The 26,610-nt window shown below is 45.0% G+C and overlaps 1 protein-coding gene across 3 annotated transcripts in view; it reads right to left on the bottom strand.

Moving 5' to 3' along the window:
* The window catches only part of RTN1 (reticulon 1), a 357,288-nt gene that overhangs the window by 109,830 nt on the left and 220,848 nt on the right, over positions 1 to 26,610 (bottom strand). The window contains exon 1 of one of the 3 annotated variants that reach the window (XM_029598192.1): positions 4,709 to 4,838. The exons of the other annotated variants lie outside the window; for them this stretch is intronic. Within the exon in view, the coding sequence (XP_029454052.1) occupies positions 4,709 to 4,769 (61 nt within the window). The 5' untranslated portion in view covers positions 4,770 to 4,838. Of the gene's footprint in view, positions 1 to 4,708; positions 4,839 to 26,610 lie in introns of those variants that run through there. 3 annotated transcript variants of the gene reach the window in all.

The following is a 26,610-nucleotide window of genomic DNA, read 5'->3' as shown; positions in this document are numbered from 1 at the left end:
GGGTCATGCAGAGGGGCAGGCCAAATGTGTGTCCAGATCAAAACAGGATCAATACAGACCATGTAAATATGGCTAGAAAAGAACATACCTCCCGACCCAGCCTACCACGCAAGCAGCCAGTCAAACCACCTCCTCTTTTGTATGCACAGCCACCAGGCCTTCTTCTTTAGGCCCTCAACCTAAAGGAAGAAATAGAATGAAAAAATTGAGTGTGCACTATAATAGTAACAGAGACTACCATAATGGTATGTCATAATGTATCCTACTGATGTCTGAAGTGGGTAGCATGGCACTCCATTACTGTACATAGAAGTGATGTGATAGCACCTGCACAGGAAGCCTGCATGAAGGACCCTATTAACCTAGGTCACTATTAAGGTAGCTGTGCAGTACAGGCAGTGGGAATATCCATTTACATAGAGAGGACAACTTTGTGGAGTATGAAGTACCATGCAAAAGGCCCTAACAATGTATTGGTTATATATAAACTTTAAGGTCAGAATTGTCCAAGATATAGCATCTGAGTAAATATGTTTGCTTGTATAATTCTATACCTTAAAGTTTATATATATGTTTGCCTGTATAATGTTATATATATTAAAAAGCATATATATATATATATATATATATATATATATATATATATATATATATATAACATTATACAGACAAACATCTTTACTCAGGTGCTATATGTTGGACAATTCTGGCACTCTAGTGCCTCCCCCATGCACTCCATATGCACCAGCTACCCACCCCAGCCGCTACTGCCCCCCCCCCCCCCCCCCCACATGCACCACCTACACACCACCAGTCCCTACTGGCCCCTCCCATGCACCACTCACCCCATATCGGTGGGAGGCTCCTCTAATAAATTCTTGCCGCAGCTCCTTCCAGGCCTGCATGCTTCTGCGTAGATTGTGCCTCACTGCAGCGTGCAGAAATAGCTGGTTTTCAATGGCTCCCTCCAGGGACGCCAAGCGAGCAATATCCCTGGTAGTAAAATTTGGCTGGTGCACTGGTGGAGGCATCTTGATACAGCAAGCTTGGGATGAACAGGAAGCTCCGCCCTTGCGGAATTGTGTGTGCATGAGCGTAGGCGCAGGTGAGCATGCAGCTATGCGCACAACCGGCCACGTCTACATTCTACAAAATGTGCACACACTTGTGCATATGTTGCAAAATGCCCTTTCTTTGCACATGCACACCTGTGAACATGCATTCATGTACACGGCTGCGCATCTAAGTGGGGGATTTCATGATGGGATAGGGGTTCTTGTGGATTTTTTTCTGGGCTGCAAAGGGGGTTGAGAGGTTGAGAAGAAACAAGAAGGTGAGAATGGAAAATGTTTGTTTTTTTTCTTTGGAGTGCATATGAGACAAAGGTTTCTGAAGGTTTGCGTATTTGGTTACTTTAGTTAATAAAACGTTTTAACAAACAGGGACCCGTACTGATACATTGCCAGTTTCACCAGTTTGTTTCCAGTTCGCCCAGGCAAGAGATGGGACTTCCAAATCCCCCACTGCTTTTTGTCTTCTTTTCCCCATTAGCCCCAACCCGTAGAAGCCCACTGAGTAGCCTAGATTTTTGTCTTTGTTTACACGCCATCCATAGCATTAGTAAAGTTACGAGGCAGGGGATCCCAGTGTGCAGCTGTGCGCTTAAGTATATAGGTGTACATCCATTGGTCTCTCCCCGTGCCAATGCCCGGCCCCTTTTTCGCTACTTTTCACATGTGTGCATACTGGGAGATATGCGTATACTTGCGCATACTGGGAGATATGCGTATACTTGCGCATACTGGTAGATATGCGTATACATGGGCAGCTTTAAAACTCCTTTTGCGCATATCAGCCCGACTTGTGCGCGTGTCTCTCAGTTTGGGCACGCAATGCACTAATGCGTCGCACATCACAATACTATACCCCACGACACAGAAAATTATTGCGGTTTACAAGTTTTACTTACAGGATGCGGAAAGTCAAAAATTAGCATAACCACATCCCTTCTTTATTGCGGCCACTAAAACTCCATAGGTCTGCGATAAACATAATAATTTGAAGAATCTAGGCCTTAGCTGGCTAATTTTAATTTTAGAACAGCTCTTTGGCCCAACTAGACTTAACCGGATAACTCTGAACATTGGAATTAGCCAGTTAACATAGCTGGCTAACTCAACTCTTCCCTTAGAATGCCCCTAATAGCCAGCTAGCTTATTAGCCGGCTAGAATTTACCCGGATAAGTGCCCAAATATTAATTTAGCTAGCTAACTCAGAAGTTAGCCTGCTAAATGTTTTTGAATGTGTACCTCATGGGGTCGATATTGAAAGAAAAGCCGGCTATCTAAGGGCCTGATTCATCAAAGTATTTTCCCATAGACACAGAATGGGAGAAAATCCTTAATCACGCAGTAAGTTAACCAGATAGACTTATCTGTTTAATTTAGATGGGATATTCAGCTGTATAGCTATGCAGCTCAATATACCCAGATAAATTGCTACTTAGTCAAATAAGTCTTAGCCGGCTAAGTTCAGACCTGCTGTTGAGAAGATCTAACTTATGGGCCGATGCAATACAGTGCGCTCAGCCGAGCGCATTGTATAACCCGCACTCCGACACAGGTTAAATAGGCGCTAATCCACCCCCTAATGCAATAGGGGGATTAGCGCCTATTTAACCTGCGTCGGACGCAGAGTGAATGTAATAGCGCTTATCACATGCAAATGCATGGGAATGAGCCTATTACTCATTCACTCTGCATGCAAAAAGATAAATGTGCATCTCAGACGCACATTTATCGCTCAGCTATTAACGCCTGCCTGGAGCAGACATTAATAGCTGAGCGCAGGTAAAAGAAGTACAGAAAAGCAGAAAAAACTGCTTTTCTGTACTTCTTTTTTTAAGTAAAAAATTAAAAAAAAAAATAATTGGGCAGACGGCCGGTTATGAAAACCGACGCCGAGTTTACTGGCATCGGTCTTCATAACCGGCAGCTGCGGCACGACCCCCTAATTTGAGTATTGCATAGCGCCCCCCTTGCGGGCATCATGCGCGCGTTAGGAAAGTAGGCGCTGACTTTTCAGCGCCCACTTTCCATGCTTTATATTGCATCGGCCCCTCAACCGGGTAACTTAACCAGCTAACGCTCAATATCGCTAGTTAGCTGGGTAACTTAACCAGCTAAGCAGTGTTGTCCTATTACGCCCATGGCCGGCCTCCAAGTCCAACTTAACCAGCTAAGTGCCGTTTGAATATTGGTCTCATAGTATTAACAGCAGTTATACAGTTATTCAAAGTTATTTCCTATTAGAGCTAGGTTCACATTAATATATGCCATCAATTCATTTTTGGGACTATTACCCTAGTTAGACTTAGATAGAGGATGCTGAAAATATGCTTACTTAGGATTAGCAGCTATATTTGTTTACTTTTTTTCAATAGCCTTTTTTCTGACAAACGCATTGAAAAGGTTAATTGCTGTAACTAGCAATAATGTTGTCAAGATATATATATGAACTAAAAAGAATAGTTTAGAAAAGGAGAGCATATCATGCACTGAAATACATTTTTAATCCTAACAATGAAATCATAAGGTTTCTCCTGAGAATTTTCCCATCAGAAGAATTTTTAGCTAATTTGTGAGGTGAGGCTGCAGCTGAGGCACCCAGCACTTTTAATGAGATGTTGCTTGATGCCGAAAATCTGACTCTTAAAACACAGCTTTAAGATTGCAACCTCCTCTCCCCCCCCAAAGAAAATATTTTTAAAATAATTTTTAAAAAGCCTCAGTGGCATTCATATAAAACAAAATCAATACTGGAAGGTCCACATCCATATCTATACATTTTTTCACTTAACTGCCCACTAACTGCTGTCAGACTCAGGTGTTATATGAAAAGAAAGAACGGATGCTGGCTGCAATGTGTGACGAGGAACAAAAATGGCTGAAAAGCAGTTTAAGGCGAGCTACATGGTAGCCACACCCAGTGCTACCATGGATCATTTCAAAATATATTTTGTTGTGAAGAAAGGTTAACCTTTATTGTCCTAATATAAACAGCAGATGATCCAGGAATCACAGGTTTTAATACCAAGCACTCCCTTATTAAAAAGAGAATGGTATCTGAAACAGGCAACACGTAGAGGTGCCTCCACAGTTGTTTCAGCAACCTCACCATTATTGCCTGGTCTGGCTTCTCTTTGTGCTTGCTGCCAGCAGAGATCTGGCAATGGGTGTGTCCGGCTTTAAAAAAAAAAAAAAAAAAAAAAAGGGATGCGCTGAGGCTCCCAAATAATAGACTGGCGCGACATTTCAGAACACCACATAGAAAGAAAAGCTCTAGCCTGCTCACACTCGTTCATTAATGAGCATAATGAAGAGAACTACAAAATGGCAAAGGCTGAAAAACAAATAAAAGGCTACATAGAGATCAAAGAGTTTGGAACAATGTTCACTCTTAATGGAATAAAATGCCTCACCGTATTAAAAAAAAACCCAAAAAACATAACAGTAACAGCTGAAGCTAAAGAGAGACGAGGAATTCGAAAGAGCATAACACAAACCAAAAGGTAATTCCAAAGAAAAGCTCCGAACACAAAGCATGCAAAGGCCCACAGGTGAACAATGCAAAACGGATGGATCCTACTTTGACATACAGCCTCCTTCCATTCTTACTAGGCATGCAGGACTAAAATGTGTATAATACCCTGACACTTCCAGCTGCTCCACAGGCAGTCCATCTTGGTAGAATCAGCACTGTCCTGCATCTTGGGGGGGTGGGGAGAGTTTGGAATCACTGGTGCTGTCTTCTGAGGCAATGTATTATCACTTAGGCATTCCCAAGCATGGATGGGTTAGTGGGTATCACGGCTGCTTACTTGCACTGGCAACAGACTGATGCTGTAAGCAGAATGGAAAGGGAGAGGTGGCGATGGTGGTGGTGGAGGGGGGAGGAGGTAGAAAAAAAAGGGAGGGCAGACTGTAAGCGCTGCAGTCTACACTGCAGCAAATCAGCATAGCGATGTGATTGCCGTAGGGAGCAGACTTCTTAGGAAAGGGATGCACCGGTGCCTTTCAAATTAAAAGCATTCAATCAGCAGCTTACTGCCATTCAAGCCTTCGAAATGGTTAAGTGATGATGACAGAAAAACAACAGCAACAATCCCTCCTGTAATATCTCCAACAGTATGAGGCATTTCCATGAGCTTGCTTGGCTGTGACTCTTCTAAATGTTCTGGAAATTTCTTTGAGAATTATTAAGGAATTCAGCATTCTCTTTCAGCACATAATTTCTTTATTAAAATTACAATACATTTTCAGATGGACAAAATATATACGTGTAACTAAAAGGTGAATTTTAAAACCAAAGCTCAGGCGCACTTGTGTGCCCGTGTGTTGGCCTGCACCCAGGGATGCAGCTATTTTATAACATACGTGCGTATATGCGCATATGTTATAAAACAGCCTGGCCGAGTGCACATGTGCACTTAATCTTAAGCAGGCACATGCACGTGCATGCAAATCCCACTTCTATCACGTAAGTGGGAAAATTTTAAAAGGGATGCGAGCCGACGCCATTGCCAGTTTTCCCAGTTCGTTCCCAGTTAAGGAAGAGGTCTTCAAAACCCCTTGGTTTAGCAGCCTTCCTTCCCAACTGTTAGCCCCGACCCTTAAAACCCCGCAGATCTGCCTAGATTTTTTTTGTTTTAGCGCTTACATGTCATCCATAGCAGAAGTAAAGTTACATGGCAGGGGATCCCGGTGTGTGCCAGTGCGCGTAAGTATTTACATACAAATTTCAGGATAAAATCCTGGAATTGCCAGTGTCCTGCTCATGCCCTGCTCAGACCACACCCCACCCCGCTCCTTATCAGAAATTCTGAGATGTGCGTGCTGCGGCATTTACACACATATCCGTGAGACTTTTAAAATCCCCTCAGTGTATGCCGGTCCAAAAAAATATTTGCGCATCCCCTGATTAATGTGCACCTTGGGCTTTTAAAATTCACCTTTAAGTCATTCAAAGCTGTTTTTAATTGCAGAATTGATTCCAGGGGAAATTTACAATTTTGGAAAATACTTGTTTGCTCACGAACCTTCCTCAGAATTACATACGTTCCCTCACTGGAGGCAGCTGTAATCTTTTCTACTGCGCAATATTTCAAAAGCACACAGGTGCAACAGGAATACACACGGGATCCAGCTGATTCTCAACCAGCTGATGTCACAAGCACCTGGAACCAATCCAGGCCTCCCCAGGTGAGGTCATTTCTGATTCTCTCAAACACACTTGCTCCCAGATGTGCAGGGAAGCATTTTAAAGGGTTTCCAGCATAATACCATGAGTATTCTTAACTGATGGAGAGTGAGTACTGCTTTTTGCCGTGTATAAGTCTACAATACTGGACAGAGCATGGAAAGTTCAACTGCCTTAGAAATACATGTAATTGCATTACAGATTATTCTTGTGCTACACAGGGTGCACGTGTGCTACTTACATGCCTTTCCATAAAGGACACTGCAAAACCCATCTGCAAAGGGATGGTAACTTTAAAATGAGTGCGTGAGAGCCCGTATAAGTGCATTTGCACATAGCAGTGCACGTATGCAGAAATTTTAAATCATGCAAGCAATTGCATGTGTACTATTTAATTTATTATAATTTATTTAATTTATTGTAAGCAAGAATATTACAAAGAAAGTGCAGTTGCTTACCTGTAACAGGTGTTCTCCTAGGACAGCAGGATGTTAGTCCTCACATGTAAGTGACATCTTCCGATGGAGCCCGGCATGGAAAACTTTTGTCAAAGTTTCTAGAAGCTTTGACTAGCACACTGAGCATGCCCAGCATGCCACGATCCGCGTGTTCACATGCACAAGCGGGCGAGAGAGGTAACATGGACAGAAGTTGCCATGTGGCCCAACAAACAGAGCAGAAGGTGGGCAGTCACCTCCCGGCTCCTGCGCATGAAGGGCTAGATTTTAAAAGCCCTGCGCGCGTAAATCCTGCTGGATTTACGTGCGCAGGGCACTCGTGCGCCGGCGCGCCTATTTTGCATAGGCCGCTGGCGTGCGCAAAGCCCCGGGACGCGCGCACGCCGACCCTGGATTTTATAAGATACGCACGGCTACGTGCATATCTTATAAAATCCAGCTTACTTTTTAAAGATCTACCTCGAAGGTTGCCAACAAGGCGAGGGCAAGAGTCCGATCCCGGGGCAAAAACACTTTTGCTTGCGCCGTGTCCAGTCTGGCTCCTATAAAGTCCAGCTGAGGAGAAGGGCAGAGGTGAGACTTTGGGTAGTTGATTATGAACCCCAAGGATTGCAGAGTCTGCACTGTCAGGGCTAAAGCACTCAGCGCCCCTGTGCGGGATTTGCTCTTGATCAACCAGTCATCCACGTATGGGAAGATGTTCTAGGCATTTGGTGAAGACGCGAGGGGCTGAGGCCAAACCAAAAGGCAGTACCTTGTACTGGTAGTGATCCTTCCCCACCACGAAGCAGAGGTATTTTCTGTGGCTGGCGAAGATAGCTATGTGAGCATAAGCGTCCTTGAGATCGAGGGAGCAGAGTGAGTCTCCTCTTTTGAGGAGGGGAATCAGAGTGCCCTGATTTCTCTTAAGAGAAATTTGTTCAATGCCCTGAGGTCGAGAATGGGGCGCAAGCCTCCATTTCTCTTCAGAATTAGGAAATACCTCGAATAGAACCCTTGGCCCTGCTGAGGGAGAGGAACAGGCTCTACCGCTCCTGCTGACTGAAGGGCGGAGACATCTCACCGAAGTATGACTTGCTGGGCGGATTAACCCCACGACGGACATGGGAGAGAGTTCCCTGTGAGCCATTGAAGTTGAGCTGGTACCCCTGAAGGACTATGGTGAGGACCCATTGGTCCGAAGGGATGGCCCCCCAGTTGTGGACAAAGCTGATGAGCCTGCCTCCTACTGGGGGATCCGGTACCGGGGATACATTTGGCTGACTCATGCTCCCTCACCGCCAGTCAAAAACCCATAGCTGGGGCTTGCTGGGGTGCTGGTTGAGACCTAGGTGCTCGCTGTTGACAGGAGTGGCTCCTGGACCTAGTGCACAGCATGCGAGCTTGAGAGGCTGGAGGATAATATTTCCTCTACCTGTAAAAGGACTTCCTGGAACTTGGCCTGGAAGATTTCCTGACAGAGGAAGGAGCGTCCGAAGAGATAGCGGAGAGCTGTTGGAGGGTTTCAATGTGATCTTTCATTTGAGCTACTGCATCCCGGTCCTTATCCCCAAAGAGGTTGTCACCTTTGCAGGGGAGGTCAGCCAGCTTCTCCTGCACCTCCAGATGGAAGTCAGAAGCCTGGAGCAAGGCCATTCAATGGATGCCGAAGCCCACGGTGGCTACTCGAGCCACAGTCTCAAACACATTGCAGGTGGACCTCACCTCATGTTTGCCAGCTTCTAAACCTTGCAGAACAATAGCTGAGAGCGACTCCTGTTGTTGCTGCGGCAAGCTCTCTGCGAGGTCCTGGACTCATTTCCTCAGGTTCCAGTTGTATTGGGTCATATACAACTGGTAGGCGGCAATACGGGTGATAAGCATAGTGCTCTGAAAGACCTTTCTGCCCAGAGCATCGAGCTCCCTATGTTCTTGTCCCAGAGGGGCAGAGGCATGAGTACAGGTGCGCTTGGCCTTTTTAAGGGCAGACTCCCTTAAAAAGGGAGGTGAGGGAGGTGCCACCTCTCAAATCCTAAGGCCTGCTGAACCAAATAGGTGGCATCTGCTTTCCTATTGACTGGAGATATGGAAATCAGGTGTTCCCACATCCGAAGGAGAAGATCCTTAAAGATGTTGTGGATGGGAACTGCCACGATTTCCATGGGAGCGTCGACAAACTGTAGCACTTCCAGCATCTTATGTTGCGCATCCTCCTCAGTGAGATGTTGGAAGGGAATAGCCTCTGCCACGGCCCTGACGAACTCCACAAAGGAAAGGCCTCTTGAGGGGGGGGGGGGGACGGACTGATGCCTTTCCTCCAGCAGGGAAGGCTCAGAGAGGGGGGTCATCTGAGAATTTGGATGAAGACGCCAAAGAATCATCCCCCACGGGTCATAAGGGCCTTCCTGCTCACTAAGGCCATCGCGGAGCTGGCGCGAGCGAGTCCTTTGGCAGATTCTAGCCCTGGCCTCTGATGGCTTCAGAGGCACCAAGGGCCCCCTGGGAATCGACGGTTCCCCCAGCAATGGGGGGGACCGAGGAGCACAGGAGGCCAGCAGGCCCGGGCAAATGCTTGGGGAACCAAGGCCTTGGGAATGCAGTGCTGGCCACGTCTTCCTCCTCGGAGGATCCAATGATAGGAATAGCTCCTGAGGGGGGCAGCAGTAGACGATGGGGCACTGGTTGTGTCAGCAGGGTGTCGAGAAGGACATCGATATGCTCGAACAAAGGTGCCAGGAGAGACGGCGGAGGCTTCAGAACCAGCATGAAAACTGTAGAGCTCTGAGTACCACGGTGTGCACCCTGTGGTTCAACTCCTCCTGGAAGTCCCGTGAGGCCAGGACTGAGGGAGGGGGATGAGGCATCACCGGCTCTTCCTCGGTTCTCCGAGAAGGCGCAGTGCCCAGCACCGATATTGGGTGGGGAACGCCTGGGACTCCTGGGTATCTCAGAGGATGGGGCCTCCGAGGCACGTGGTTGCTTCAGTGGCAGTACAGCAGCCACTGGTACCACATTGGAAAGCAGAGCCTCATGCCAATGGCGACCGGTGTTGATGCTTGCGGGATCTCCCACGGTGCTTGGCCCAGTCTTTCCCCGGCACTGAGGAAGCTGAGGATCCTGATGTCCTGGAAACCGGTGATATCATGGAAGACTGATCACCGCTCCCCTGATCCTTCGAAGATGTAGCAGGAGAACTAGACAGGAAGTGTATCAAGAGGCTCCCCTCAACCCCCCCCCGGTGTCGATGACTCAGACGCGGGCGTGGATGGAGAGGATGTTTTGGAACCAAAAACTTTCTCCATCTTGTCAAGGCGCACGCGACGGTCCTTGGGGGTCATCTGGTCACACAGCTGACACTGTCAGACATCGTGCGAAGCCCCTAGGCAAAGGATACAAACCTCATGTGGATCCGTGATGGACATGGTCTGCGGGCACTGGGGGCTCCAATGAAAGCCGGGCAATGCCATGAAAAAAATACCCGACGTGTGGTTGATGACCGGCGACCACCACGAAGTGGGATGCTGGGGATCGACTGTGAAGGAGTAGAAAAAAGGATTATGAACCTACTGCGCCGAGGAGGCACCAACCGCGAAGGGGGTCCCGACTATGGAAGGAAAAATACTTGAATTGTACACAAAAATCAAGAAAAGAAGTGGAGCTCCACTAACCGTGCGGAAACTGAACTGTGGAAAAGGAAAAACTGAAGGGGGACCTTGCGAGGGCACGTGGATAGTGGCAAGCTGGGCATGCTCGGTGTGCTTGTCAAATCTTCTAGAAAACTTTGACAAGAGTTTTCTGTGCTGGACTCCATCGGATGATGTCACCCACATGTGAGGACTACCATCCTGCTTATCCTAGGAGAAACACTGATGTGCTTGGAATTCTGTTGCACATCAGGATGAGCAAAGATCAAATGACAGCTTACAGACATATTATTACTATATTTCCTCCCCATCCCAACCCTCCCATCCCTTCCAAATCCCCTCACCCTCGAATAGCTGGTAGCAGATGCACAAATGAGAGAGCAAACATAACAGTATATACCTATTGACTAATCCTGTTCAACAGCAAAAGATATAAGCACCAATTATTAAGGGTAATTAAGCACCATACTTCTCACCTTTGGGGAAAGCGACTGGATATATTTATGCCATATAGCTATAAACCGCAGTTTGCATTTAAATGATCTACTGGTGTCCATATTCTCCATTTGCATTAAAGAATGCAAACTATTCCTCCATGCCCAATAATCTGGACTGTCTGTAGTACAGCACACAGAGTATCGCTTTCTTCCCCAGCAACTAAACCTTATGCAAAAAAGGACGCCCCCACCACTTTGACAAATGCTTCTTTGCAATCAAATACACACTTTCTGGGGAAAGAGAGAAAGAACCCCTACGGACATATTGTAGGCACCTGTGCAACTTGCCCCAAAAGGCTTGGATTACAGAACATGTCCAAATATAATGACCCAAAGTGCCCCTAGCTGAGAAACACTTGGGATATAGATTGGTTTGTAGGAGTCCTGCTTTTAGCAACCTAACTGGGGGCATGTAGAGCTCAACAAACATTTATATTGCATCTCCCTCAGAGTTGCATTCCCCACCAATCCTGGTATTTTTGTAAAAGCCGAAACCAATTGCTTCTCTATCATTTTAATCGGAAGTTCAGCCTTCCATTTATTTAATAAAGAAACAAACGTGTGTCTTGTAGCCAAGATAATACCTTATACAGACGAGAAATTTGCATCTTGTACCGTATTCTAATTTAAAAAAAACTTCTCAACTTGTATTTTAAAGTGTGCCTGAAGATTAGTGCTCGTCAAAGATTTCCAATAATGTCTCAATTGATGGTAAGCAAAACGATGCCCCATATTCATCCCAAATTGAATTTCCATATCTTGAGGAGAAATAAATTGACCTTCTGCTTCTACCATTTGCGCAACATGACATAGCCCCTCCCATGCCCACTCAATAAAAGCTTTAGACTGCTAACCCAGTAAGAAGTTCTCATTCCCTTTAAGGGTATAAAGACTGACTCCCAGTTGTCATGGCGTAGCCTATCACATAGGAAACGCCATGCACGCCTAACAGATAAAACAATGTGATGTGCCTTAATGTGGGTGGGCAAAACCAAGATATCCACGTGTAGAACAAAATGAAGCCCTAAAGGCGCTACCCACCCTTCTTCCCAGATGCGAGGGGTAAATGTAGATGTTATGAAGAGCCAGTCCTGCAAGAGATGCAAAATACAAGCTATATTTTAAAGCTGAATTATAGGGACCCCCCCCAATACCCCTTCCCGCCACCCTCCCCCCAACATACAATTAATTGATATTCTGGCCCTTTTCCCCTGCCAGAGAAACCTAGATAGCATGGCATAACACAACCGAATATCCCTTCTTTGCAGATAAATAGGTAAAACCTGCAGCATGTAAAGCCACTTAGGCCACAACATCATTTTTTTTAACTCTTTATTTAGAGACGGAGTCAGAACGTACACATAACATTGTTAATAAGCACAAAGTAAGCAAAAGGGACAGGGTCACAGGAAACCTCCTCCTAATACACAGGAAACTTTAAAGTGAATGATAAAATTTCCAATATGGGCCCCAAATCTTATCATAATAAGGTACATTGTCCCACAACATAAAAGTTAATTTCTCTAATAATGCTACAGAATGAACCTGAGTTGTCCAGTCCTTTAGAGTTGGGACGGACTTCCATCTCCAAGCGATAACAAAGTTTATCGATCCTCTGAGAACCCCACAGTCCGAGGAGGCAAAGACCTGGGTTCAGTAGGAAAGAACAGCAAGTCACTTGCTCGATAAGTCTCCCCACCCGTGACCAAAAGGCTGCTATGATAGGGCATCTCCACCAGACATGGAGATAAGACCCAGGCTGACCACAGCCTAGCCAACAGAGTGGAGAGGAAGAGGCGGAAAGTTTTGAAAAGAACAATGGGAATCCGTAAGAGCGCATGGGTAGCCTAACCAATAATTCAGCCCTCTTTGCACAGAGAGTAGATTTATGCACTTTGCACCAAATGCCCCCTCCACTCCTTCGAGCTGATTTGGATCCCCAGATCAGTGCACCATTGCCTCTCCACCCTCAATACAGGTTCTCTATCAACCCATGTCTGAATAATGGCAAGATACAAGAAAGAACTAGTCTTCTGACGCATAAATCCCGTAGTAAAAGCAAGCTCAAGGGATGTGGGAGAGACCCAGCGCCATCCTTCCCATTCCTTCCTATCTATCTTCTGCTTCAGGAAATCGTAGTAAGTTTGAGTGTGGGCCGAGCTTTCAAATTCATCCTGAAGCTCAGAAAAAGACAGCCTTTCCCCCTCATAGAGATGACCCAAATAACATAGATCAGCTGCACACCACTGTCTGGCAGCCTGAATAAATGAGTGGATAGAGCAGGATTCTTCCAGAGAGGGGAGAAAGCACATAGCCCCTTGCTTATGATACCACGCCCTCTACAAAGTGCTCTCCACATCTTGACAGTGCATGAAATAAGAGGGCAGTTACAACATGCCCGGCGCCCCCCCCCCCCCCCCGGGGATAAAGGGGACGATAAAAGCAGTGACATGAGATCTGTTTCCTCAGCTAAATATCTCCTAATTGCAAGCCAAGATGAGGCACAATCCCTATAGAGCCAAGTAAAAACCCCCGAGAGGCATGCCGCCCAAAAGTATACATGTGTTATAAAATATGATATCTGCATGCACATGCGCTGCAGATTTTAACATCCAAGCGCTCGTGTGGGTGGGTGGCCTCCTCCGTGTGCGGGGGGATGGAAATTTTAAAAAGCCACGCGCCTAATCTTCCTAGCCTTTCCCCTCTCCTCTCCTCTCTGACCCCTAACTCCTTCCTAGCTTCTTATGTTTTTTTGTTTGATTACTTACTGCCCCTCAGGAGCAGAAGCAATCTCTGAACGCTGGCCAGCTGCTGGCGTGTGCTTCCCCGGGAAAGCGTCGAATGGCACTGTTCCAGCTCGCCCCCTGCCCCTGCCCCTCCCAGACCACGCCTGGCATTTCGGCGCGTATTCCCCGAAATTTACGCTCGTGGCCCTTTTAAAATCGGGCCGATCGGTTCTATATTCAGTCACTAGGTGTATCTACTGCGCAATGACTATAACTCCCTCCTCCCCACCTGCTCCCCCTGCACCCAGGGTCTGTGAACATTACCCTCTGCAGATCCCCAGGCCTGGATGACCTGAGGAGCAGACGACCTGAGCCGGGAATTGACCGCAGATCTGTCTGCATGGCAGTACCCCCAGGCTGACCTGTAAATTGTCTGAATATTAAATACGCTTAGGATCTCGAGAGTAGTGTCTGGCTGTTAGAGCCTGCTATGTGCGCACCAGCTGACATGCATGCCCACTTGAGTTTCACAGGCATCTGGACTTCAAGGAGGCCCTGCATGGTAGATGGAAAACGGGCCGCAGAAAGCACAGGCTGGAGGGAAGCCTGGCAGAATTGGGGAAAGGCTCATCAGGTGACAGCTAGGTTTTTAAATATTACATAGTAATGACACCAGATAAACACCAAATGGTTCATCCAGTCTGCCCAGCAAGTTGCTTATGGTAGTAACTGCCGCTCCGAGCAGGTTACTCACGTGCATTCTGTTAAGGATAGTAACTGCTGCTCCGTGTAGGTTACACCCATGCAGAAATGTTACACCTAAAGTTACCCTTTTCTTCATTTCCCTCCTCAAGTCTCTGGGGATAGGCAGTGTCTGTGCTGTCAGTTGTTTAAGTTCCTATGAAGAAATATGTCCCAGAAGGCCAGTAAAGCAAGTTTTCCAAATGTTATCAAAAAGTACCAGCCCATGCAGGAATATGTAGCCAGGCTTAAAAGAAATGTTAAAACTTATGAGGTACTGCTGCACCCACTATGATAAGACAAAAACCACAATAGAATCATTTAACAGTCCCTGGAATGGAATACCCACAAAATGTGGGAAAAACTTTTTTCTCTATATAAGAACTTTTCATTAGATAGAAGATAACTATCAGGTGAACTGCATGAGATAAATCCATTAATATATGTTGGACTGTATAGGCATGAAGCATAAAGCACACAAACCCTTTAAAATCCATGCATGAGGACAAACAGGTGCAGTCAGTGGAGCCCACCCCCTTAATTAGATTGCATTATGTGGTTATGTAATTGAGCATATTGAAATATGTTTTCAAGCATGACTGCCATAAGCATCTCTTGAAATGAAGTCATGACTCTATGCATTCTTGTGTACCCTTCTGTGTTTTCTATTAACAAAAATATAAATTAAAGCTAACAAACTATGAACCACTTTGTGCAGGTACTTCAGAGTCATAAAAATCCATCACAAGATGGAGAAGGATTACCGTTGTTTTATAAACTGGAATCCACACAGATTCTGATGCAATGGAATATGGGATACAGGCTGCATTGTTACCATAGCAACAAAATAAAAGCAGGGTAGAACAATGGCTGATCTCACACACCTATGCCTGATGCCCACTGCTTTCATTTGCAAAACAATATCTTCTGCTATAATTTCTATACATCAGTTATTTAGCAAGAGAAGCAGAAGACAAAAGGGTGGCATCAATTGTGTAACCACGGGTCCCTATAAGACTTATGCAATATGCATGTCAAAAATATTTCCTTGTTACCTACAACTGCACCTAGAAAGCAAAATTCATCAAACATTAGTACAGGAGTCTGCCTAAGGGCATGTTTTGATATTACAATGATAAAGTTTTATTTTAATTTTCAGAGGGCCAGTTGTGCTAAAAGATCTTTCCCGCTTTGTGTCTGTCGGAAAACAGATTAGTATATTGGCCCCACGGTGTCTTAAATCCAAACAGGTTTGATTGTGTTTTATATAAATGCATGGATCGTTGCTGCACTTTTATTTTAAATAGGATGGGGTGATTGTGTGAAATGTGTTTGTAATAATGACTGCACTGAACTGCTCTGCATTCTCTTTAGAAGGAGGGCAATATATAAATATAAATAGCATTGCATTGTATTGGTTATTTCCCATTTAACATTTTTTTGCATAACAATTTCTTTTTATTTTCTATGTATCTTGCCCAGCATGGTTCCCCCCCCCCCCCCCCCCCCCCCCCCCCCCCCCGGGCTCTTCCTGCCTTTTTGTCTGCCTCTCAGAGTATTTTCCCATGTTCTTTTATGCAACAAATACTTCCCAAAGTATACTGGGTCTTACTTATTCTGAGCAAAGCCCAAAAGTGCACAGGTTCTTCCACTGTTTTATGTAGTGGGACTGAGTTTTTATCATGTTAGTTACTGTCCCTGGATTGCAAATTCATAATAAGAATTTTCATGCTTGGGGTGCTTTTAGATAATACAACACCATTTAGTATCAAAATAAACAAATTACACTTCCAAAAGCAGGTCATGTTGGTGTGTATAATTGAAATAGAACATCCAGGCCCCTTATTCCACTCTTCCAATCCCATGTGTGCTCTCATTATAAAACCTTCATTAAAACAAAAACAAAGTTATAATCAATTAGTCACTTGAGAGGTGAGTTATGTTGCTAATGAAAGTAAATTCACAGAAACATAGAATATAGAATCATAAGGCCAATCTAGTCTGCCAGTATCCTTCTTGGTCCAATGCTATCAACCCATTTGATCTCAGGTTTTCCCATCACTTCTTTTTAACTAGGGTATCCTGTATGCTTATCCCATACTTTCTCAAATTCTGTACTGTTTTTGCCTCCACCACATCAACTGACATGACATTTCATGCATTCATCACCCTTTCTGTGCAGAAATATTTTCTGATGCTACTTCTTAATTTATCCCCTGGGAGCTTCATACCATGACCTCTTGTTGTAGAGCTTCTTGTGCATTATTTATATCCTTGAGGTATCTGAATACCTGCACAATATCCCCTATTTCTCTTCTCCTCCAAGGCAGTAGTTGTCTACCCAGTCCTCGAAGCACACTTACCAGTCAGGTTTTCAGGATATCCACAATGAATATGCATGAGATAGATTAGCACAGTGCTAATCTAGCTAGGTATGCCCTGAGGACTGGGTTGAGAAATACTGCTGTAGAGTATAGCTATTTAGGTACTTAAGTCTCATCTCATAGGGCTTCTGGAGCCTGTATGATGCCTTTATCCTTACAAAAGTAGAGCCTTTAGGACATAATCTCCAGTTGGGGGTCTCACCAATGGCACTATCACTCCCTTTTTATTTATTTTTTGACCATAGCTAGTACCATTTGCCACAGGTGGTGCTGGGGATTATCTCTCCTCTCCCAATTTACAGTCATTGACATGACATTCTTCAGCTTGGGGCCAAGTACCATGGCTCCTTCTGGAATCCTGTAAACACAGGCCTCAATTCCGGCCACTAGGTGTTGCCACTGCAGGATCACTATGACTTCTTCTACCCAAGGGTCTGGGCCTCCATTGCTTATACAGCATCCTTAGCTCAGGCTGACCCAGGGAGCAGAAGACCCAGGCTGGAAATTGAACCAGGCTAGCCCACATCATCTTTTTTTTTTTCCTACTGGTTATGCTTTTCCCTATGCACCCTAGTATTCCTCTGGCTTTTTCTATTGCTTATTTTCCTACCTTAAGATCATCAGATTAGCACACATTGGCATCTCACCTCCAATCATGTATTGCTCGCTTGGATTTCTGCACCCAAATGCTTAGTTTCAAGCATGTGAGCACTCCTCAAGCCCTCCTGGATCTCTTATGATTCTGTCTGTTGCCACATGAGTATCCACTTGAAACATCTTCCTGGGTTGATGGGGAAGGAATAGAAAGCATGCTGCAATTCAAATGAATGCAAATGGAAGAGGCAGTGTAACATGAGCAGTCTGAGAAAGTCACGGCAAGACTGAAAAGGTTACTGAACCCCTACTGTGGAGGTGATCAAAACCCCTATCATAGAGGTATGAGTCAAAGTTACAGGTTGGAGATTTGCATATGATAACTCCATGACTCCTACTGCTGAATTACAGTCAAATATTACTTTACAAATAAATAATGGCAAAATTCTAAATTGCAGGACTTTGACTAAAAGAGGAATTTCTGTGGGAAATGCATTAAAAATAGTCTTAGTACACAGATGCACACCCTGAGTGAGAAGGGGGTGAAAACCCTTGGGTATCTGCCTTTTTTTTTTTTTTTTTTTTTACAGAAAATAGAAAAAAAGCCACCAAGAAAAGAGAAAAAGGTTTGTGCTCTTTTTTTTTCTTATGGCTGGGCTTGGTATGCCCAGGTGACTTAGCTGATGTGAGAAGGCACCTGCAGGAGCTCATGTAGGCCAAGTTTATCTCTGAATCCCATAGCCCTTATGCCTCTCCCATTGCAACTATTAGGGAAAAGGATGGGACTTCACTACTATGTTTTAATTATCATACCTTAAATCCCATGACCACACATGATCAGCACACTATACCACAAGTTGAGGATGTCCTTGACTCTGTGACTGGGAGTCAATGCACCTACACAGTGGGTATTATAAAATACTCATGAGCAAGGCTGACAAAGAACAAACTTCATTTATATTACCACTAGGATTTTTTATCAGTTTAATCAACTCCCTCAAGGGGTCTCTGGTTAATGGCAATGACAGAAGGGGCATGAATCTATTAGAAGTGCCAGTGTTCTTGGATGACCTGATAGTCTTTGGGAATACCCTAGAGGAGTATGAAAAAACATTGCATAAGGTCCTTGATCATTTGGCACAATATGGCCTACAATTATCATTGAACAAATATACATTTTGTCAGTTTGAGATTAAGTATGTTAGACATGTTTTTTCTAAAGAAGGAGTGGCCACAGAATCTGATAAGAAAGCTACCTTCACCACCTGGCCATGTCCAGCCAATCTCAGCTAAGGAAGGGAGTTGTTTCCTGAGATTTGGTGTTTATTACAGATGATTTATGAAAAACTATTCAAAGATTGTAAACCCTTTGCTGGGGCTAATGCATGGTTACCCACCCATGAACCAAAATCAGAAGCATAGGGTGGCTGACAAAAGGAGATATTACAAGGTATAAGAGTCCTTTGGCATTAGAAGAACTCAAGAATGTGAAGTTCCCTTTAAAAGGATTGTACAACATCTATGTAATGCACTAGTGTAGTCTACATAAGAACATAAGAAATTGCCATGCTGGGTCAGTCCAAGGATCCATCAAGCCCAGCATCCTGTTTCCAACAGAGACCAAACCAGGCCACAAGAACCTGGCAATTACCCAAACACCAAGAAGATCCCATGCTACTGATGCAATTAATAGCAGTGGCTATTCCCTAAGTAAACTTGATTAATAGCAGTGTATGGATGTCTCCTCCAAGAACCTATCCAAACCTTTTTTGAACCCAGCTACACTAACTGCACTAACCACATCCTCTGGCAACAAATTCCAGAGCTTTATTGTGCGTTGAGTGAAAAAGAATTTTCTCCGATTAGTCTTAAATGTGCTACTTGCTAACTTCATGGAATGCCCCTAGTCCTTCTATTATCCAAAAGTGTAAATAACTGATTCACATCCACTCATTGAAGACCTCTCATGATCTTAAAGACCTCTATCATTCCCCCCTCAGCCGTCTCTTCTCCAAGCTGAACAGCCCTAACCTCTTCAGCCTTTCCTCATAGGGGAGCTGTTCCATCCTCGTTATCATTTTGGTTGCCCTTCTCTGTACCTTCTCCATCACAACTATATCTTTTTTGAGATGTGGCGACCAGAACTGTACATAGTATTCAAAGTGCAGCCTCACCATGGAGCGATACAGAGGCATTATGACATTTTAGGTTTTATTAACCATTCTCTTGCTAATAATTCCTAACATTCTGTTTGCTTTTTTGACTGCTGTAGCACACTGAGCCGACGACTTTAAAGTATTATCCACTATGATGCCTAGATCGTTTTCTGGGTGGTAGTTCCTAATATGGAACCTAACATCGTGTAACTACAGCAAGGGTTATTTTTCCCTATGTGCAACACCTTTCACTTGTCCACATTAAATATCATCTGCCATTTGGATGCCCAATCTTCCAGTCTTGCAAGGTCCTCCTGTAATATATATATAAGAACATGCCATACTGGGTCAGACCAAGGGTCCATCAAACCCAGCATCCTGTTTCCAGTAGTGGACAATCCAGGCCATAAGAACCTGGCAAGTTCCCAAAAACTAAGTCTATCCCATGCTACTGTTGCTAATAATAGCAGTGGCTATTCTCTAAGTCAACTTAATTAATAGCAGGTAATGGACTTCTCCTCCAAGAACCTATCCAATCCTTTTTTAAATACAGCTACACTAACTGCACTAACCACATCCTCTGGCAACAAATTCCAGAGTTTAATTGTGCGCTGAGTGAAAAAGAACTTTCTCCATTTAGTTTTAAATGTGCCACATGCAAACTTCAAGGAGTGCCTCCTAGTCTTTCTATTATTCGAAAGAGTAAATAACTGATTCACATTAACCCATTCTAGACCTCTAATGATTTTAAACACCTCTATCATATCCCCCCTCTGTTATGGGGAGCACTGGGAGAGCGGTCACCCTTAGAGGAGTGTGCCCTTGGGCCCCTGGCACAATCCCAGGTGGATCAGGACCGCGCCAAGGGTAGGTGTAGTTTGTGACAGCATGGGTCTCGAGAGACGGCCCGACCCCCAGCTGGACCTGCATGCATCTGGAACCAACTATGGAATGTTGGTAATGAACAGTCCTCCGACCATTCCCAGCCCTTTCGGACCTGCCGCTGGGGTGGCAAAAGGCAGCAGGCCGGACTCAAGGTTCAGGGCGCTCTACACAGCCAGTACCACTGGCCTGGTCACGGGAGCGGAACCAGTACAGGACAAGAACAAACGAAGGTTCAGGAACTGTAGACTGTAGACGTAGACTCAGGAACTTGGGAGGTTCAAAAGTTGACATGGTCCCTCAGGGCGCCCTACACAGCCAGTACCACTGGTCTGGTCATGGACCACCCTGTCCTACAACCGCGGGAGTGGGACCAGCGCAGGAAGAGAACAAGGTACTAAAGACAAGGAATCAGGAACAAAATGCTGCACACCGGCAGTCCAAAGCAAGGTGCTGCACACCGGCAGTCAGGAGAAAGGTACTGCACACCAGCAGTCAAAGCGAGGTACTGCACACCAGTAGTCAGAGGTGAGGTATTGCACACTGGCAGTCAGAGGCGAGGTACTGCACACCGGCAGTCAGGAGCGAGGACTGGAACAGGAACAACAGGAACCAACACCAAGGAACATCAGGAAACATCAGGAATGTGCAAGACACCGGACACCAAGCTGGAACAAAGAACGAAGGCCTGACGGAGCGCTGGACAAGGAGACCTCCAGAGACGAGTAACTCCAATGCAAGGCCAGGCATGAGTGCTGGAGAAGAGCTTTTATACCCCAGGAGCAGGCAACTGCATGGAAGGAGTCCAGATGGGCCACACCTCTCTGGCCCTACAAGAGTGGAGAGGAGCTGCCGGCCCGCCCCTTAAGAGAAGGGCGTGGCCCACACCAGAGTATCCGGGCTGCAGTGGAGTAAGCCTCGGGTAGGTCCTGCTGACACCGAAGGTCTCCCAGGCTGTGGAGCAAGATCTGGACGATTACTCAGGCGAGGCCCCAGCTTCGGAGCGGCCTCCAGAGAAGGTGAGAGGCCTCCCGTAGCACAGCTACGAGAGGAATCGTAACACCCTCAGCCGTCTCTTCTCCAAGCTGAAAAGTCCTAACCTCTTTAATCTTTCCATATATGGGAGCTGTTCCATTCCCTTTATCATTTTGGTCGCCCTTCTCTGTACCTTCTCCATGGCAACCCTATCTTTTTTGAGATGCAGCGACCAGAATTGTACACAGTATTCAAGGTGCGTTCTTCACCATGAAGCGAAACAGAGGCATTATGACATTTTCCGTTTTATTCACCATTCCCTTTCTAATAATTCCCAACATTCTGTTTGCTTTTTTTGACTGCTTGTGATTTAACTACTCTGAATAGTTTTGTATCATCCGCATATTTTTTTTTTATTTTTATTTAACTTTTTTATATACCAACATTCAAGACTGTGGTCCCATCATGCTGGTTCACAAGAAATATTTGATAACCTCACTCGACTTATTCCTTTCCAGATCATTTATATATATATTGAAAAGCACCGGTCCAAGTACAGATCCCTGAGACACTCCACTGTTTACCCTTTTCCACTGAGAAAATTGACCATTTAATCCTACTCTCTGTTTCCTGCTTTTAACCAGTTTGTAATCCACGAAAGGACATCGCCTCCTATCCCATGACTTTTCAGTTTTCTTAGAAGCCTCTCATGAGGGACTTTGTCAAACGTCTTCTGAAAATCCAAATACACTACATCTACCGGTTCACCTTTATCCACATGTTTATTAACCCCTTCAAAAAAATGAAGCAGATTTGTTAGGCAAGACTTCCCTTGGGTAAATCCAAGTTGACTGTGTTCCATTAAACTATGTCTTTCTATATGCTCTACGATTTTGATCTTGAGAATAGTTTCCACTAGGGGTGTGCATTCGTTTTGAACTTAAATGTAAAACGCAACTTATTTTTTTTTTTTAACTTAAAAAAGTGATGAGGCGAAAACGATCGGATTTCCAACTTATTCAACATAGCTATGTTGAATACGTTGGAAATCGCGATTGTTGATCCTAAATAAAAATTTAAACCCCTCACCCTCCTTAATCCCCCCCCCCCAAGACTTACCACAACTCCCTGGTGATCCAGCGGGGAGTCAGGACGCCATTTCTGAACTCCTTTGCGAGGAGCACGTGACGTCGGCGCCACATCGGAGTGACGCGGCGTCACGTGATTCCCCGCGGGTTCGCTCCGGGACCCTCGTTGGGCTTTCATACTCAATAATCAAAAATGTAATGTAGCCGCTCATCTTAATAAACTTGTAAGGATCTTGTGATTCTCCTTACTGAAGCTGATCGTATAATTTTCCATAATTCTCCTTAGTTCTCCGACGATGACCAGTATTTTGCCAAACAGGCTGCTGCGTCATAGAGTGTTCTAATTCTTGCTTCCCATAGTAAGTTTTGAATTTGCTTCAATCCCAAAGATCTTAAAAGCAGGCCTTCAAGTTTAGTTACAACTGTTGGAAATAAGCAATGATTAACATATTACTTCAAATCTTACCTTTGGGCTTTCATACTCAATAATCAAAATTTTAATGTGGCCGCTCATCTGGTTGCTTAAAAAATGCAGTCACATTAAAAGTTTGATTGAGTGTGAAAGCCCAAAGGAAAGATTTAAGTAATATGTTAATCGTTGCTTATTTCAAACAGTTGTAACTAAACTTGAATGCCTGCTTTTAAGATTGTTGGGATTGAAGCAAGTTCAAAACTTACTATGGGAATCAAGAATCAGAACACTCCATGTCAGGTCATGTATTTTATGTGAAAGAGAAAGCCTGCCTAATTGTGTGTGCCCTTGTGTGAAAAAGGAAGCCTGCCTGGGATGCGTGTGTGTTTGTGTATGTGTGTGTGAATGGGAGCCTGTTTTGGATGTGTGTGTGTGTCTGTGAATAGGATCCTGCCTGGGATGTGTGTGTGTCTGAATGGAAGCCTGCCTGGGATGTGTGTGTGAATGGGAGCCTGCCTGGGATGTGTGTGTGAATGGGAGCCTGCCTGGGATGTGTGAGTGTGTGTGTGTGCGTGTGATTGGGAGGCTGCCTGGGTTGTGTGTGTATGAGAGCCTGCCTGACGTGTGTGTGTGTTAATGAGAACCTGCCTGGGATGTGTGTGTGTGTGTTTGAATGGGAGCCTGATTAGGGTTGTGTATGTATGTGAGCTTTCCCTCCTCTTCCCCATTAATCCACAACAATCTCAGGGCATCTGGACATAAATCCCAGGAATAGAAAGAAGGAATGTTTTAATCCTTGTTTGTTTTATTTATTGCTTAGTGCTTGATGTGTCTGCTGTTTTGAAATATTTTATGGTGTTTGGGAAATTTTGGTTTGAAATATTTATTCTTTTTATTTATGTGATTTTACTATTATGATTGTTTTATTATTTAATATTTTATGAAGAATGGTAATATTTCTATTTTTCCACTGTTGCTCTGCGGGTTCCAGTTCCGTTCTTCTCAACACATTTCTATTTATACTTTCTGGTCTCTTTATTCGGTATGGCATCAGGGTCTGTCTGTGAGGTATTTCTGTGTAGGAATCTATAGCAGTCTGATTTGTTCTGTTTTCCTAATAGGAGGTGTATTGGTGTTCTAGGACCTGGTGTAATATGCACATTGTTGCCTTTTTATAGATAAGGTTCTTACTGTTTGAGTGCTGGAAATTAGGGTTGTTTTGGTATGGGAGATTTACTATATTATAATGGTAATTCCATATTGTTATAAATGCATAATTTATGTGTGTGTGTCTCTGCAGAGGGTGTGTGTATACTAGTGGGGGGATGGGCATGTGTCCAAGGCTGTAAGGTTTGCCTAGGGTACCTAATACCCTTCTACTGACCATGGGTCCCTTGGAGGGGTGGCAACAGGTATCAGTTAATAAAAATTTAGATTGCTGGAGGAAGATGGGCTTTTTTTGTTGACGGGCCCAGGACAGACATTGAAGGTATCCATGGGTGTAGCACAATGGTGCACAGACACCACCAACTCTGAAACGGAGTGTGCCATGCACCATCAACTTTGACGCTATCATCTCTTCTCTGGTTCCCCTCTACCACTGGAACATAAGTGACCGAGGGGCGGCGACATCCGGTGGGCAGCAAGCGAAGCCAAACCAGCTCACGGCCAAGGAGCAAGGACATTCAGCAGGCCATGAACAGAGCCCTCCCTGCTCGTAGCCGAGGTGTGAGGACACCCTGCAGGCTGTGAGCAGAGCCCATTCCACTTGCGGCTGAGGACTGGTGACAGGCGCAGCAGCAGGATGCAGAGCAACAGCCCCTGCGGCCCATGAGACTCTTCTTTTTTTTTCGGGCTGCAGGGGATAAAGGAGGAGGTTGCTGCTGCCTTATTTGCTTCCTGGGGAGGAAGTGAAAGAATGCATGTGTGTGAAGCCATGTGTGGAGAGAGCATGTGTGTGATGTGTGTGAGAGCATATGTCTGTGAGTGTGTGATTGAGAGCATGTCTGTTTGTGAGCGTATGACTAAGAGAGAGTATGTATGTGCATGAGACAGAGAGAACCTGTGATAGCATGTGAGTGTGACAGCGAGCCAATGTACGCACGTGTGAGAGAGAGCACGTATGTGTTTACTGAGAGCGTGTGTGCGAGAGCATATGTCCATGAGTGTGTGATTGAGAGCATGGGTCTGGGTGAGCGAGAGTGAGAGAGAACCTGTGTGTCTGCGAGTCAATATATGTGTGTGGGTAGGAGGGGGGAAAGCTCAGTAATTGTCAGCACAGGGCAGCAAAAACGTTAGCACCAGTCCTAGCAACTAAGGAGGGTAGTTACTCAGTATTTAGAACATATAGGGTCATGTACACTGAACATTTTCCACCTAGACTTAAAATGGGAGGAAACCCTAAGTATATCTGTCCCAGAGTATCATTCCCCAGACTATCCTCATGGAATGAAATGCATCATTTTTGGTAGGGCAGGCAGGTCTTGTACCTGACTACCTGAAGTAATATGGTCCCAGTCCTGCTTCGTCAACAGGCCTGGTTGGTAGGGAAAGGGTGGGGGGGGGAAGGTGTTTCTGGGGGACTGGTTCTCCAGTCTGTTAGAACGAGGTGTGTGGTTTGAATTCAAACCACTGGGGCTTTGGAGACTGATTGGTTCCCAGGGGGGCTGGGACTGTCGGGAGTGGGAGGAGTTAGGGTAATTTGGTGGCTGCACGTGGCTGGGCGAATGTCACTTGCCTGCCATTGCTATCGGCTGCTGCATCCCACCTGCCCGCCCTTATTTGAGTTGTTGTTATGGTGGGTTATGGTTTTCTTGTCACAGCTTGGGGGAGGGGCGGGTATCCCGAGCCGATTGGGAGATCAGCCTGGTGTTAATGGCTGGCTTGCTTGACTGTGGTCATGTCAGGAATTGCTGTGGAAACAACTGGGTGCAGTTGTACCACATTTGGCTCCTTGCTGGTTAGTGGCAGGGGTCTACATGCATGACTTCTTGCTGGGAGGTGGCAGCGATCGTGGGCATGGTTATTGTCAGTGATGTCAACTAACAGGTTCGTGGCCAGGAGGTGCCCATCTTGCTGGTTGGTGGTGGATGGTCACTCTCGGCTGGTTGTTTTTTCTGTTGGGTGGCTCGGACTCCTGGCTGTTACATGTAATAAGACTGTGGCCTGTTTGATCCCATTCTTTGTTCGTGTGTTTATTGCAATGTTTGTGAAAGGGTGGGCACGGGAAAAGCGGATGTCCTGGCTACCTATATGCTTTCTGTGAAAAAAGAATTCTTCCAGCAAAGCAGGATATCACTGCAAGTTAACACAGTCTGATTATACACCTGGATTTATTTACAAATTGCCTTAGCATTTATCCTTTTTTTCCCCCCCCAAACATATAGTAGGAAGCTTTTATTCTGTTCATTTGCACCTGTACTTATTTTTAGCATCACAGTTTTCTTTTAATGATTTCCTAAACAAACTCTTTGAGACTGGCTCGTTTGGCTTAAACTCTACAATTCAAGGCTTAATGGGGCTCGATATGCACAATTCAGCATCACTCCAGCTAGCCATCTGTTTCCAGTAGCACAAATCTCCATTTTACAAAATAATCATGATATTATTCTATCTGTCTGTTACTTTAAAAGAAGACCATCATGGATTTAAAAAAAAAAAAAAAAAAAATTCTGTAAATAAACACTGTAATCATATGTCATGGCAGCCTGCGATTTTGGAAACACTATGTTTAAAAATCAGTACTTTTTAAACATAAATCAGTGTTTTACATTTTTAACATAATGCAAAAGCAAAAAAATTAGTTTTTTATGTTA

This window comes from Rhinatrema bivittatum, chromosome 4, assembly GCF_901001135.1.
Source record: "Rhinatrema bivittatum chromosome 4, aRhiBiv1.1, whole genome shotgun sequence".
NCBI classification, from domain to species: Eukaryota; Metazoa; Chordata; class Amphibia; order Gymnophiona; family Rhinatrematidae; genus Rhinatrema; species Rhinatrema bivittatum.
The sequence above is the reverse complement of the archived record's forward strand: the minus strand, read 5'-3'. Positions and strand labels throughout refer to the sequence as shown.